Genomic DNA, 16,428 nt, shown 5'->3' with positions numbered 1-16,428 from the left:
TGAACTGTTTCTTAGGTAGCCTGAATAATGAACCTTGTATTTTGACCCTATGCTCGTCTGTGTGTGTGTGTGGGCTTTGGGATTCCTTGTGTGTCTGTGTGTGAATGCCTGTGTATTCGACTGTTTGTGTGTGTCGATGTGCTTGTCTGACCGTCGGTGTGTGTGTGTGTGTGTGCCTATCCATCCGTCTGTGTGTGTGTGTGACAACAGATTGTGGGGAACGGCAGTGAACAGCAGTTGCAGAAGGAGCTGGAGGATGTTCTGATGGACCCCTCTGTAGCTGAGCAGGCGCTGGGTGGTGGCGTCCCCAGTGGTGGCGGTGTGGACCAGGCAGGCGGGGTAGACCATGTTTTGTCCCCCGCCATGGCAGCACCACCCGAGCCCCAACCGTGCCCTGACCTCCTCGGCACCCCGCCCAAAGTTGAGATGGTGTTACCCGTACAATCTGCAGCGCAGGAGAGTGAGCTGAATGAACGATCTTACCGCGGTGAGTCAAAGCAAGAATACCAAATCAACTTCTGGGACCCTACACCTTAGGAACTTCTCTAGATCTGAAAGGGTTGGGCGGATGTAAGAACTATGGTTATAGCTTAATCTTGTCTTCTGATTGGCTGAGCAGAAATGTCACTTCCGTATATCCAATGTCCTATGGGGTAGGGGCTACGCTTTGATCTGCTGTCTCTCCCCCTCACTAGACCCTCTCTGTATGACCTTTGACATCCACAGGGGATGAGTCGTCATCGGAGTGCAGCCCCAGTACGCCCATTCCAGACGAGGACAGTGTGGTCTTTAATAAGCTGACCTACCTGGGCTGTGCCTCGGTCAACGCTCCCCGCAGTGAGGTGGAAGCGCTCCGTATGATGACCATACTCAGAGGGCAGTGCCAGCTACCCCTGGACGTCACCCTGTCTGTGCCTGGAGTCTCAGAGGGCACCGTCAGGTCAGGACTGCTTAACAAACAAACTGACAAACCAACCAAAGAGATTTGTGTGCGTGTTTGTGGCTCATAAAGCTCCCGAGTAGTTATTCTGATTCCCATGTAAAATAGCATTTTGAGTGACTAAGATGTCACCCATAATAAATATATATATATATATATATATATATATAACTTTTGGGGGGGGGGTAGAAATTTCATTTTCCTCTCGCAACCAGGTAGTTTGAGAATACAGGCTGTGTGGGCGAGGAGCTTACAATTCATGAGCTCACCTTGACTGACAGCTCTTTGAAACGACCATGTTAAGAAACCTGAATGTATTTAGTAAGCAGTGTTGCAGTAAAATCAGATCAAGCTCATTTGGTGATACACAAAGCAACTCCAACAACATTGAAATTGCATCAGTGATGCACAAAAAATCTCCCGTTTGCCATGTCTGTTGTGATGCAGTTCACAGCAGCACCGACGGATTTGTTGACATGACATCTGCATCAGAGTTTTAAACAACCCCCCCCCCCCCCCCCTTTGTTCCATGCCGGCCGAAAGACCTGGCTAGCCGGTAACTAGCTAACACCAGACACAGATGAAAGGGGTGACATAGAAGTACCTTTTCCATAGAGACATAGTGTAAACTCGCTCACACCCTACAGTAAAATGTTGGCGCTAGTAGGTCAACTATCTAGCTATGTAAACCATTCCCCTCTGCAAACACACCTTCTCCGATGTTGGTTACCAGGCGGCACTTATTTCAATTAGGTAAGAGAATATCATGTTACCATTGGTGTATTAAAATGAGATGGGGATGTCACCCTATTCCCTTAATAATCCCGCCTCCTGAATCCACGTGTTTGGCACGGGGTAGGGGACCAGTAACTTTTTGATCAAACTTGTCAGAGTTTTAAACGCCCCTTCCCCACCCCCCCTTTTGTTCCATGCCGACCGAAAGACCTGGCTAAGGGGGTAACTAGCTAACACCAAGCTCCCCGCCCACTCAACAGTCATTTTCTTCATACTTTGGTCATCAGACTTTGATCTGATTTCATCCAAATATCATCCAATTTCATGAAAAATATGATTTTGACTGTTCAGGACCTTTTAAACAAACACAGACTGAAGAGTGGGAGTGCTTTTGTGAGACGCGCTGTTTGAATACCTCCATTATGTCTCTATCTTGTTATTGTTTTCTTTGCTACCCTTTAACCATAATATGACCTGACTCTTTTTCTGCAGGTTGCTGGACCCCCAGACAAGCACAGAGATAGCCAGCTACCCCATCTACAAGATCCTGTTCTGTGTGCGGGGTCACGACAGCACGCCAGAGAGTGACTGCTTCGCCTTCACGGAGAGCCATTACAACGCAGAGATCTTCCGCATCCACGTCTTCCGTTGTGAGATCCAAGAGGCGGTGAGGGGACACACACACACACACACACACACACACACACACACACACACACACACACACACACACACACACACACACACACACACACACACACACACACACACACACACACACACACACACACACACACACACACACACACACACACACCTTCAATTCCTGTGACTTCAGTTTAGCTCCGTGCTGCCTGGGTCTTCAATCACCGCACTACAATTTCATCCACATTTGACAGCAGTGCAGATGGTGAGAGCCAGCGCTCCCTCCATTTATCACACCGTACCAGAGTCTCCCTTATACTTTGACAGCACAGCAGAACTCTTCCGTGCTGCCCACACACAATGCCCAAACATTCATGTTGAGGTGAAATATCTCTTCCTGTGTGAGCTGTTTACCCCGCTATCCTGGCCCTCTGGGCTGCACTCTCTGTACAGACACTGATGTACCCAATGCCCATGTGTTTATATCTCATGTCTAGCCTGCAGTTAGTCAGTCAGCCTTAGCCTGCTGTTCTGCTGTACTCTTCTCTGCCTGAACGGGCCTTGGCCTATATAATAGTGTATAACAGAGTTTGCATTCCAAATGGCACCCTATTTAAAGTAGGACACTATATGGAATAGGGTGCTGTTTGGGACACATGAGCACATGAGCCAGACAATGAGCTGGTCTTCCTTGCCGAGAGCATGGAAGGCCAGATTTTACTGCAACACTGCTTACTAAATACACTCTCCTTAGTCTCCGTGTGCAGTGACCTGATTTTCCCCTTTTCCTTCCTTGGAGAAAGATGTCTCTTGCTATCTTCCAGACAGCCCAGAACACAGACCACCCCATGTCTGCCTGGTGGCTGGACCTCCTCCCTCCCATGACACACACACAAACGCGCGTGCACACACGGCTCTACAGGAACATTTTTCATTGCTACCACTGGTGCTCCCAACTTTAGGAGCGCCCCATGAAATTTAGAAAGCACAATTGTTTTTATTGTTTGAGTTACAGCCTGTATTGACTACATTTGAGGCTCATGTTCTGTGTCTAGAAACGAATATGTAACGATGTAAAGACCATTAGTTTATTGTAAAAGTTAGCGGTCATATGAATACCTATCATTGGAATTACTAAGTCATTTGTGGAGTAGGTTTCTGCATTGTGTAAAGGCACTATTTTCTCTTTAAAAACGCCAGGTTTGGGATGATGACATGCAACGAGGTCCGTCATTCATTCATTGCTATGATCATTGGTCTCCTGAAGAGGCTATCAGTTTTTTTTCTGTGCCTCCCAAATATTTGGATATACAGGTAAAGTTACCAGCTTGTTGGCCAGCGAGGCAATGAGGTAACATGACTGAACAAAGTGTACACAAATGGTTAAGGATGCGCAAGTAGAAAGGCCCACGGAGTGGTTTATGGATGTAAAATGCAGTCCCGGCTGTCCGTTATAGCAGGGGTCTCTTACCCTCCAAGCCTGGAGCCTGCTGGTTTTCTGTTTTACCTGATAATTCATTGCACCCATCTCGTGTCCCAGGTCTAAATCAGTCCCTGATTAGAAGGCGAACAATGAAACAATGCAATGAAACAGACTTCACGGTCCAGAGCTGAATTTGAGGCGCTATAGGAAGATAAATATGTGGTCAAAGGAGTTGTCTGTAGAGCCCCGAGACAGGATGGTGTCGAGGCACAGTTCTGGCGAAGGGTACCAAAAACATTTCTGCAGCAATGCATGTCCCCAAGAACACAGTGGCTTCTTCCTAGATAGAGCTGGCCGCCTGGCCAAACTGAGCAATCGGGGGAGAAGGGCCTTGGTCAGGGAGGTGACCCAGAACCAAATGGTCACTCTGACAGAGCTCCAGAGTTCTTCTGTGGCGATGGGAGAAACTTCTAGAAGGACAACCATCTCTGCAGCACTCCACCAATCAGGCCTTTATGGTAGAGTGGCCAGTTGGAAGCCACTTCCTCAGTAAAAGGCACATGACAATCTGCTTGGAGTTTGTGAAAAGGCACCTGAAGGACTCTCAGACCATGAGAAACAATTCTCTGGTCTGATGAAACCAAGATTGAACTCTTTGGCCTGAATGCCAAGCGTCACGTCTGGAGGAAACCTGGCACCATCCCTACGGTGAAGCATGGTGATGGCAGCATCATGCTGTGGGGATGTTTTTCAGCGGCAGGGTCTGAAGAGACTAGTCAGGATCGAGGGAAAGATGAACAGAGCAACGTACAAGAGAGATCCTACAAAACCAGCTCCAGAGTACTCAGGACCTCAGACTGGGTTGAAGGTTCGCCTTCCAACAGAACAACGACCGTAAGCACACAGCCAAGACAACGCAGGAGTGGCTTCGGGACTCTCAAGTCTCAAGATGACTCAAGGCTGGAATCGCTGCCAAAGATGCTTGAACAAAGTACTGAGTAAAGGGTCTGAATACTTATGTAAAAATGTTTCTAAAAATCAGTTTTTGCTTTGTCATTGTGGGGTATTGTGTGTAAATTGATGAGGGGGAAAAACGATTTTATAAATTGTAGAATTAGGCTATAACGTAACAAAATGTTAAGCTGTCTGAATAGTTTCCGAATACACTGTAAATCCAAACGGGTTCTCCAACAGATTAATAAGAATGACTCACCCTATGTTAAACAATTGCGCTTTTCCATTTTTTCAGATTACGACCATTCACTTTCGGTTATTTGAAAATGAAATTATCTCCAAAATATCATTCAAACAATTTCAGTTTAATCCACAAGAAAAGACAGAACAAATATTATGTTTAATCTCAAATATACTACTAATTGATTTTAAAAAAACAGAACGGTATAATCTTTGTTAATGATATCATAAACAGAACTGAGGAAGTTATGCCACACATGCAGGTAACAAAAATATATAGAAATATTTGCTCTATTCAAAATTACGACCAACTGATTCCATCATTACCGCAAAAATGGAGGAGGCAAGTGGAATGGGGAGATGGTAAGGAACTTGTTTGTCGGCCCTGTATTAAAGACCATAATTGGTAAAAGATAAATATGTGATAAATAAAAAAAAGTATATCAGTTGCATTTAAGGACCAAAAAATGGACAGTTTGCAAAATAGTTGAGGAGATTTTTGATGTGCCGATTCCATGGCACAGGGTTTATGAACTGATACACAAAACACTGGATTGAAAACGTAGAGCTTTTCAATTTAAATTATTATACAAAATTCTTGCAACCAATAGAATGTTAGGTATATGGGGGGGGGATACAACCATCCCAACCAGATTTTGCTGCGAACAGACCGAACCATTAGCTCACTTGTATGTAGCTTGTTTTTGGTCACAGGTTCAGAAATGTACTTAAAGCTATCTTTGCAAATAGCACTGCTGGGTGACTTGAAAAACCATGGTCAGTCGACCAAGAATTTTTAGTAAAGGTGTTCATCCTTTCATTTAGAATCTGTGAAACCGCACAGTTGAAAAATATATGGCAAGTAGAAGTCAAGACTGGATGGTTTTAGAGATGGATGGGAGAGGTTGAGTATAGTTGAAGGGTAAAAGAAAGAGAACTAATGTAAAATGTAGTATGTATAGGTATTATTGTCCATTATTTTACTCCAATGAGGAGGAGAGGTAGGGTTTGGGGAAAAAACATATACAGTACCAGTCTTTTCTACATTGTAGAATAATAGTGAAGACATCAAAACTATGAAGTAACTCAAATGGAATCATGTAGTAACCAAAAAAATTGTTAAACAAATCAAAATATATTTTAGATTCTTCAAAGTAGCCACCCTTTGCCTTGATGACAGCTTTGCACACTCTTGGCCTTCTCTCAACCAGCTTCACCTGGAATGCTTTTCCAACAGTCTTGAAGGAGTTCCCACACATGCTGAGCACTTGTTTTTCTTTCACTCTGTGGTCTAACTCATCCCAATTGGGTTGAAGACTGGTGATTGTGGAGGTCAAGTCATCTGATGGAGTGCTACATCACTCTCCTTCTTGGTCAAATAGCCCTTACACAGCCTGGAGGTGTGTTGGGTCATTGTCCTGTTGAAAAACAAATGATAGTCCCACTAAGCACAAACCAGATGGGATGGAATATCACTGCAGAATGCTGTGGTAGTCATGCTGGCTAAGTGTGCCTTGAATTCTAAATAAATCACTGACACAACCTTATCCTTGCTTCACAGTGGGAACCACACATGCGGAGACCATCCGTTCACCTATTCCGCGTCTCACAAAGACACGGCAGTTGGGACCAAAAATCTCAAGTTTGACCAAAGGACAGATTTCCACCGGTATAATGTCCATTGCTTCCTTTCCTGTGGCGGTCCTCATGAGAGCCAGTTTCATCATAGCGCTTGATGGTTTTTGCGACTGCACTCGAACAAACTTTTAAAGTTCTTGAAATGTTTCCATGTTGACTGACCTTCATGTATTAAAGTAATGACTGACTGTCATTTCTTTTTGCTTATTTGAGCTGTTCTTGCCTTAATATGGACTTGGTATTTTACCAAATGGGGCTGTCTTCTGTATACCACCTCTACCATGTCACAACTCAAACTCATTAAGGAGGAAAGAAATTCCACAAATGAACTTTTAACAAGGCACACCTGTTAATTGAAAAGCATTCCAGGTGACTACCTCATGAAGCTGGTTAAGAGAAGGCCAATGGTGTGCAAAGCTGTCATCAAGGCAAAGGGTGACTATTTTGAAGAATCTCAAATATGAATCTCAAACACTTTTTTGGTTACATGATTCCATATGTGTTATTTCAAGGTTTTGATTGTTATTCTACATGATTCTGCAATGTAGAAAAAAAATAAGAAAAAACATTGATTGAGTAGGTGTTCTAGAACTTTTGACTCTGTGTGTGTGTATTCACATGATCTGGGAGATTTATTTCCCATGCGCACTCTGCCCCCAAAATATAACTCCTGGTCGCACAGCAAAATATTTATTCACACTTTATAGCCCTCCACACACACCCCACTGTGACTTGGCTCTCCGTAAGGGACACAGGGGTTTGTGTGTGACACACATCGGCCTCCTAGAAGTGTGTGTGTGTGTGTGTGTGTGTGTGTGTGTGTGTGTGTGTGTGTGTGTGTGTGTGTGTGTGTGTGTGTGTGTGTGTGTGTGTGTGTGTGACACTGCGATCTCCTAGAAGTGTTTTCACCGCTCGACTATGAGCTGAGTTTGGAGATGATGCGTATTGTAAGAAGAAAAGCCAAACTGTGTGGATGCAGATGACTCAACCAGTGTAACAGTCATTCGTTTTATCTACAGTGCACCCCACTGTGACGTGGCTCTCCATAAGGGACACAGGGGTTTGTGTGTGACACACACCGGCCTCCTGGAAGTGTGTGTGTGTGTGTGTGTGTGTCTCCATGTCCATGTGTGCGTACGCGTGTGTGTGTGTGTGTGTGTGTGTGTGTGTGTGTGTGTGTGTGACACTGCGATCTCCAAGAAGTGTTTTCACCGCTCGACTATGAGCTGAGTTTGGAGATGATGCGTATTGTAAGAAGAAAAGCCAAACTGTGTGGATGCAGATGACTCAACCAGTGTAACAGTCATTTGTTTTATCTACAGTGCAGTGATGCGTTAAGGCCTAGGGAATCACCTAACGAGAGAGAGAGCGAATTCGGCTCAGCTCACACGCTGTAAACAGAACCCTATCTAGAATTATACTGTTTCATGTCGCCCAATAACTGAAAAGTTTTCTAAGACTCTAAAGCTGTGAGTATGTGTATGTCTCTGATTTTTCAATCCCTTGGTGTGTGTGTGTGTGTGTGCATGCTCTTGTTTATGCTTGTGTGTGTGTGTGTGTTTAAACGCCACAGGTCAGCAGGATACTGTACAGCTTCGCCACGGCCTTTAGGCGGTCCACCAAGAAGACGCTCCTCTCGGGCTTGGCTCCACCCCTGACTCCAGACAGCGACGTCTTCACCTTCACCGTCAGCCTGGAGATCAAGGAGGATGATGGCAAAGGGACCTTTAGGTACGGTGCGGTGCGTTGCAAACGCGCGATTCACGTTGCCGATCTGTACACAACAGCCAACGTCCTCCATCTCTAGGTGTGGTACATCAGGGGTCCGTCATGAACGGCATGATATGTTATAACCATGTTAGAACATCAGTGTTATCCAACTGTACACCGGCGCTATCATCTGCATCGTCTATTTGTTGTACGTTTATACATAGTTCATTGCAGCCTTGTTCGGACATGCTTTCTCTACTGTGTGTTTATTAATGTCCTCTCTGAATGTGTTATATATGCAGATGATCTCTTTACCGCCCTCTCGGTATGGTACATATTCGAACATCACCCGGCCTCATCCTCAAGTCTATTTGTTGCCTATCTGAAAGGCCTCTTTTCCCCGTCTCCAAACACGCATGAACTGAATTCGCTCCACTTCAATCTATGTTATTCAATCTCACTCTCAGAAAGAACGATGCCCCTTCAGTGCAGAAGGGAAGAGCAGAAATAGCTACAGGTGTCTTTTTATTTCTGAGCATTTATTTGAATTGTCGACACGTGCTTCCTCTAATTTATCATCCTGAGCAGCAGAACAGCCTGTTCTCCTCCACAGAAGCTTATTCACAAGCGGACTGCCACTGGCCCGGGCCGACGCCGACGGGCAGACACGTCCTCCTAGGAATCCGTCACAGTGCCGGAGATTAGACAGCCCTTTTCTGCTCACAGAGAGGACGTTGGGGTCCTCAGATTAGTCACTGACTGTCACATAGGGTGACTCTGGACATGTCCGCATGGAAACCAAGCGAGTGATCATGCGCTGCAGCAGAGGCAGAGAGGACCCGTTATCATCAGCTTTTGTTGCGTTTCATTTTAGATGAGAGAGAACTTTAGCGTCTCACTCATGGCTGTTCCTCTAAGGCTTAGTCTCAACTGCGTAAACATCTGTCCTTTTCTTGTGTCCTCCCCTTCATGTGCAATTATTGGAAAAGACGTAACCGGTGAAAATAATATGGTGGAAGCTCATCAGTTCTTTCTGATCCGAGTGATTTAAGGAGAGGAGGCAAGGAAAGAACAGATCCTCAGACTTTAATAGGGATGGTTTCCAATTCCCACCAAACAAGTAACTTCCCCTAGCTCCCAAATGGCCAGATACTACACTCGTTGTTTAAAAAACCATAAAAAGCCATTGCTTATTTTAGATGGGCATATTTCCTCCTCATTAAGCCATGGGCTGCTTATTTATGGAATGTTGAGATCTAAGCGCAGCATTCACACGCTAGCAGGGCCAAATAGGCAAGTCATTAGGATGTTTTCTCCAGGAATTCCAGAATTGATTGGTGTAATCTACAGTACACAGCAAATATTGTAAAGATCAGAGTAGTGTCGTGGTTGCGAAGTCTTGAAAATGACTGTCGTACTGTTCAGTCTCCCTCCCCTTATATGGTGTTTATTACCGCATTTCGGTTTTCGTTAGGCGTGTATTTCCCTTATATTATAATTTATTATAATTTTTGTTCATTTTGTAGATGTTTTTATCCAGAGCGCCTAAAGCATACATTTCATACTTTTTTTTCTTTCTCTGTACTGGTCCCCCGTGGGAATTGAACCCACAACCCTGGCATTGCAAGTGCCATGCTCTAGCCGCATGCCACAGTTTTTATTCTGCATTTATTTATGATCTCAGTAGCTCATAACTCCAGTGTGGTGGCTCTAACAGCATGCTCGAAGATGCCTTGAGTGCATGCTATGTATAAATTATTTGTAATTTGTGAAATATTTTTGGGAGCAGGATTTGAGTTTGGGGGGGAAAAAAGAGTATGCTTTGATCAGGTTGACTGCTATTTCACTATTCAGGACAGACACATTCTCAGTGCTTGCATAATCCCATTAGATCAATGAACTGCGTAAACAAATGCAAAGAGTGGTTTATTATCTCCATCAATATGGCATTACTGTATAAGTTCTCAGGGCAAGCGGTCTCCCAAGTCACTCTTTCACATTGACTGAAATCCCAGCCAAATCATTTTTAGAGTAAGAGCTTTTTCTGTTTCTATTTTTCCAGTGCTGTGGCGAAAGACAAAGACAAGAACAGCTTCAAGCTGCGTCCGGGAATGGACAAGAAGATCGTCATCTACGTTCAACAGACGTCTAATAAGGAGCTGGCCATAGAGAGGTAACGTGCACACACGCAAACACACACACACACACGGGTAGAGAGGCTGCGCAGACGTGACACCGTGTACGGTGCACAGACTGTATCGGACTGGGAGCCTTAGTCCCACCACCACGGAGACTTCTCAGTCAGGACGTCTCTCAGCTATTCATAACAAGCTGTAATTCAGTTCTAATTTATAAACAACCACTGTTTAATGTCCGTCTGTTTCCGAGCTTAAGTGTCCCAGTCGGGCCATGAGAACGAGATGGATGTTTCTGTTCTGAGCCTGCTATTTCTCTACGGTAAATAATGTTGTGTTTTCGGTGTGTGTGTGTGTTCCAGGTGCTTCGGCCTCCTGCTGAGTCCAGGAAAGAACGTGAAGAACAGTGACATGCACCTGCTTGACCTGGAGTCGATGGGGAAGTCCTCTGATGGGAAGTCCTACATCATCACAGGGAGCTGGAATCCCAACACACCTCAGTTCCAGGCCGTTAACGAGGAGACACCCAAAGGTACAGCAGGCCAGATGGCCAACGCGCAATGATATGTCCACAGGTTATGTGGTGCCACGTTAACATGGTATTCTTCCTGTCTGTGTATGATCAGGACTCTAAGGATGATGCCCCCCAGATGGTTCGTAGCCAACTGTGGCGGTCTGGCTGATGTAATTTACATAGCTAACCACTGTTCCTGTTACCAATTCATACCTATGACCACAGCAACTGTATATGGGTTATATTGAGGAAGTTTGTGTTATTAAGTTATTGTACAGGTCCACGACTTTAACGGTTAAATTGATGAGTGTCAATTTACATGACCACAGCTGTAAGGTTTCTGGTAAGGCTTCTATTAGTGGCATTTATGGGTTATTGTTCAACATATAAGTTAATGTATAACACTAATTAGGTGGGTGCTTATATTTTTCCTGTAAATGTACAGGTCCACAGATATAGTAATGGCGGTTATGGGTCATGTCCAACAGATAAGTTCATGTACATGACGACGGCGGTGGACCTGGTGATCACCGAGGTGGAGGAGCCGGTTCGTTTCCTTCTGGAGACCAGGGTCAGAGTCTGCTCTCCCAACGAGAGGCTATTCTGGCCCTTCAGCAAACGCAACTACACCGAGACCTACTACCTGAAACTCCGACAGGTGAGACCTTCTAGCTGAAACTCAGACAGGTGAGACAGACATTCCACTTGAAACTCAGACATGTGAGACAGACCTTCTAGCTGAAACAGACAGGTGAGACCTTCTAGCTGAAACTCAGAAAGGTGAGACAGACATTCCACTTGAAACTCAGACATGTGAGACAGACCATCTAGCTGAAACTCTGACAGGTGAGACAGACCTAGCTGAAACTATGACAGGTGAGACAGACCTAGCTGAAACTCAGACATGTGAGACAGACCATCTAGCTGAAATTCTGACAGGTGAGACAGACCTAGCTGAAACTATGACAGGTGAGACAGACCTAGCTGAAACTCAGACAGGTGAGACAGACCTTCTAGCTGAAACTCAGACAGGTGAGACAGACCTTCTAGCTGAAACTCAGACAGGTGAGACAGACCTTCTAGCTGAATCTCAGACAGGTGAGACAGACATTCTACTTGAAACTCAGACATGTGAGAGCGTCTTGCTGAATCTCAGACAGGTGAGACAGACATTCTACCTGAAGCTCAGACAGGTGAGACAGACCTTCTAGCTGAATCTCAGACAGGTGAGACAGACCTTCTAGCTGAAACTCTGACAGGTGAGACAGACCTTCTAGCTGAAACTCAGACAGGTGAGAGCATCTAGCTGAAACTCAGACAGGTGAGACAGACCTTCTAGCTGCAAATCAGACCAGTGAGACAGACCTTCTAGCTGAAACTCAGACAGGTGAGAGTTTCTAGTTGAAACTCAGACAGGTGAGACAGACCTTCTAGCTGAAACTCAGACAGGTGAGAGTTTCTAGCTGAAGCTCAGACAGGTGAGAGTTTCTAGCTGAAGCTCAGACAGGTGAGAGTTTCTAGCTGAAGCTCAGACAGGTGAGAGTTTCTAGCTGAAACTCAGACAGGTGAGACAGACCTTCTAGCTGAAACTCAGACAGGTGAGACAGACCTTCTAGCTGAAACTCTGACAGGTGAGACAGACATTCTACTTGAAGCTCAGACATGTGAAAGCGTCTAGCTGAAACTCAGACAGGTGAGACATAATGGAAGACCAAACACTTAAACATTATGGGCATCTCCCGGTTTCCCTGAAAATCTCAATGGAGAACCAACACTGAACATACTTTTTAGTCTAGACTTAATTTGTGTTAACCCAACATGAATTGTGAGAGGGCTCTTTTTTAGTTTCTTGAACAATGTAACTGCTAGTCAATGTGGGTCACCTATTGTCTTGACCCTGTATGTAACACCATTCCTTTCCTCCCTTCCCAGATGTAGCGTAACAGTATCAACGACACGAATCCAATGCTTTTCGATCCATGACAGGAAGTGTGTATGTGACTCTACACCCTGCTTCCTCCAGATGGAGCGTAAGAGTAACAACGATACCCTGTACGAGGTGCTGAGCCTGGAGAGTGAGTCAGAGAGGGAGAGGAAGAAAACCACAGCCAGCCCCAACATCCTGCAGTCTTCCTCCCACGGCTCCATGGTGCCATCGCCTCCCGAGGATGATGAGGAGGAAGGTGACTGTCTGAGCAACCCAAATTTTACATTGTATTCAACCGTAATTTAGTAGCCGCTCTTATTCACCAGAGTGACTTACTAAAGTAGGTAAAACAACCACATATCACAATCATTGCAAGTGTGTCCTTAAAAAGCTGCTAAATCTGTGGTAGTAAGAATTGTTGTTGTTGCCCTCCTGTCTCTATAGTTCCATCCTAAATGAACCCCTAGCCTCTACCCCCGGCCTATGTACTGTTCATTTCCTCTACTCCCCTAGACACTGGTCAAGTTCTGAGAGGATTAGACGGGTGTATCCAATCCTCTCAAATCCACACAACTGAACCCCCCCCTTTTTTGGTTACAAAATATTTTTGCTACAATGTGCCCTAGTGAACAGGAAATGGTCGGTTTGGGATTGGGTAGTAGTCTCTCCCTGTACAGTATGTATTATGCCATTCTTGATGCGTGACAGCTAGGTCTATTTGTCTGTCTCAATGTCAGTACCCCCCGCTGTGTTTGTCTCCTGTCTAGCCAGCCTGTTATGTGCCATAGTTTAGTCTCTCGGCATGGCCGATTGTGTGTTTACCAGTCTAGTAAGTCGCTATACATACAGTATGTTTATGTACTTTAGCCCAGGTCAACTACTTTGATATGTCAACCCTTCAAGTCTCTGGATGCATCCCAAATGCCACCCTATTCCCTGTAAAGTGCACTACGTTTGACCACAGCCCTGATCAGAAGTAGTGCACTGTCCTGGGAACAGGGTGCCATTTGGGACACGCCCTCTGTCGCAGAGCTCATGTTTATTTTTGCAAGGTGGACAATAAAGTGGTTTTAAATTCTCTTCTATCAGACAATGACGAGCCTTTGCTGAGTGGCTCGGGAGACGTGTCAAAGGAGTGTGCTGAGAAGATCCTGGAGACCTGGGGAGAACTGCTGTCCAAATGGTGAGTGGTGAGTCAGGGAGGAGATCTCATCTCACTGATCATACTTTACATTACTCTGCTCCCCCTCAACCTTACATACCCACTTTACTGCAGGTTGATCAGTTTGTTTCAGGAATATCATACCTTGCCTTTGTGTAGATCATCCAATGTATTTTGTACTTCTCATCTTAATTTAGCTCTACATTCAGTGGTGTTATAGAAAATTGAAACCATAAACAAACAAAGGTAAAAGCCTTACAAGACCTTACCACCAGCGTACCAGTCTGGCACCACCAGGCAGCAGGCTCTTTGCTCAGTGAACGATCTGTGCTGAGAATGCAGCTACCACTGAGCTGCCGTTTAGTTAGTGTGCCTGAAGATGCCGGTGAGCCTTTAGAGCTGAGCTCCCTGCCTGGCTGGCCAGGCTGCCAGGAGAAAGATTGATGTGGTGGTGGGCTTTTGATTTTCCTGTTGACCAGTCAGCGTAGGCACGGAGGGAGGCATGTCAGGGAGAGAGATGAGGGGACTTACTGCTGACACAGTGATAGAGTGGCCCTCCAGCTGAGTTACAACCCAAATTACGGCCTTCTTTACAATGTTCCTTGTAGGTCAGGAGTCTTTTATAATGTACCGTGGTCTGATTCTTCATAATCTTTCTTTGACAGAATGTCTTTGTGTGTGAAATTCACATTTATCTCTGGTAATCATGATGATAAGGAAAGCAAACTAACACCTCGTGCTTGTAAAATATAGACTTATCCTTCATACATACGGAGTTGCTATAGCTTATACTAAGAATGGACACACGCACACCCACCCCCACACACACACACACACTCAAATCCACACACACTCATATCCTCACACACACACTCCTAATTTGAAAACGCATTCATGGGTGGTGGGACATTATGTCGATATTTTAATCTCTGGAAGTGGCAAGGAAAAGAAAGAGGTGTGTGTGTGTGTGTGTTGTCACATCCAGATAACCAGCTTATTAAGATTATTTCCCGTTCCCTTTACTCTTTATTGTTCTCAATCAAAACCTTGTGATGAATTGAATTAAAAAGTCCAGAAATTGAATTAGAGACGCTCAGTATCCTCTGTCTTCTGCTGTGATGGTCACATCTGTAGTTCCCCATTCGCTCTGTTCCCTTCAACCCAGACTTCAGACCGGAGGGAGGGAAGAGGGAGGGAGCACATTTAGTTTTCTTCTATGTCTAATACAGCACATACAAGTTTTTTTTTTTTTGCCTCACAAATCCTTTAATGCTTTGCCGTTAAAGGACAATTCCGCCACTTCATAACCAATTATTATGCTGTTAGTATATATGCAATAATGTAAGATTTTATACACATTCTGATGTTTTATAGTTTTGTTAATCATGCTGCACAATTCCATTTTAAAGATGCTGTATTGCCCTCGTCTACAGCATACTATGATTCCCAGAGTACATTTAGTCTCCCATGATGCAATGCTCCGCCTAGTTAGCCTACAGTTATCTTAGTTAGCTGGCTATAAAGCCCAGACAAAGCTTATTCTAAATATATTGCTTATCATAAGTTATGAGTGGATTCCACATTACTTTTGGGTTGTAAATATATTAGAATGCTTGCCTGACTGTCATGCTGAATATATGTTCATGGCATTGTCACCAATCAACTGTAAATACAATCACATTTTTAAAATGTAGATGCTAACTAGCTATGCTAACCATAACATTGCTGCTGTATCTAGTTAGAATGCTAGCTAGCCTGACGGCTACATCCAAAATAATATAATTTGCAACAATAACAGCTGAGTTTCGTCTTAGCAACTGTTAGAAGAACACATTTATTATGAAATTGACATGCAAGTCATTACGCAATCCTAGTCTCTCAGCCTGTATCTTTGGCTGGCAGAGCAAATAACCAAATAACCTTACCTTGTTAGCCAGCTAGATAGATTATTTTATCTCATGACAGCCAACAATAGAACGAAACTAAATGTAGCTAGCTTACGAGTCCAATGTTTGATGGCCACATTGTTTACATCAAAAGTTAGCTTTTGTGCTATCAACCTCTCTCCCCACTCACCAATCTGTCTCTCCTAGCTCTTTGTCTGCTTCCTTCAAAACACAACTATATTTTATCCAGGTATATTGACCTCTTACTTTCAATCAAGAAACATATTAGGAATACAAGCATTTTGCTACACCCCGCAGTAACATCTGCTAACTATGTGTATGCAACCAATCCAATTAGATTTTGCGATTTGATTTTACTGTCGTTTAATGAACCGCTAGCTTGTGCTAGGCATGTATCTTCGATGTTATGAGACCTAGCTAGTGGTTTGTTACATGTAGTAAAGCTAGATTATAATGCAAATGCTAGTGCTGTCACTTTGTGGTGATAATGGTGAACTG

General features: G+C 44.4%; 1 protein-coding gene across 2 annotated transcripts in view; it reads left to right on the top strand.

Moving 5' to 3' along the window:
* Nucleotides 1-16,428, top strand: part of LOC124048586 (rab GTPase-activating protein 1) — a 128,841-nt gene that overhangs the window by 26,417 nt on the left and 85,996 nt on the right. For both annotated transcript variants that reach the window (XM_046369525.1, XM_046369524.1), the window contains 9 exons: nt 211-487; nt 727-940; nt 2,168-2,342; nt 8,149-8,306; nt 10,348-10,458; nt 10,783-10,952; nt 11,423-11,592; nt 12,958-13,117; nt 13,951-14,044. In XM_046369525.1, the coding sequence (XP_046225481.1) occupies nt 211-487; nt 727-940; nt 2,168-2,342; nt 8,149-8,306; nt 10,348-10,458; nt 10,783-10,952; nt 11,423-11,592; nt 12,958-13,117; nt 13,951-14,044 (1,529 nt within the window). The remainder of the gene's footprint in view (nt 1-210; nt 488-726; nt 941-2,167; nt 2,343-8,148; nt 8,307-10,347; nt 10,459-10,782; nt 10,953-11,422; nt 11,593-12,957; nt 13,118-13,950; nt 14,045-16,428) is intronic.

The sequence above is a fragment of the Oncorhynchus gorbuscha genome, linkage group LG11 (assembly GCF_021184085.1).
Source record: "Oncorhynchus gorbuscha isolate QuinsamMale2020 ecotype Even-year linkage group LG11, OgorEven_v1.0, whole genome shotgun sequence".
NCBI lineage: Eukaryota > Metazoa > Chordata > Actinopteri > Salmoniformes > Salmonidae > Oncorhynchus > Oncorhynchus gorbuscha.
Note: the sequence above shows the minus strand (reverse complement) of the source record. Positions and strands in the feature narration are given on the sequence as shown.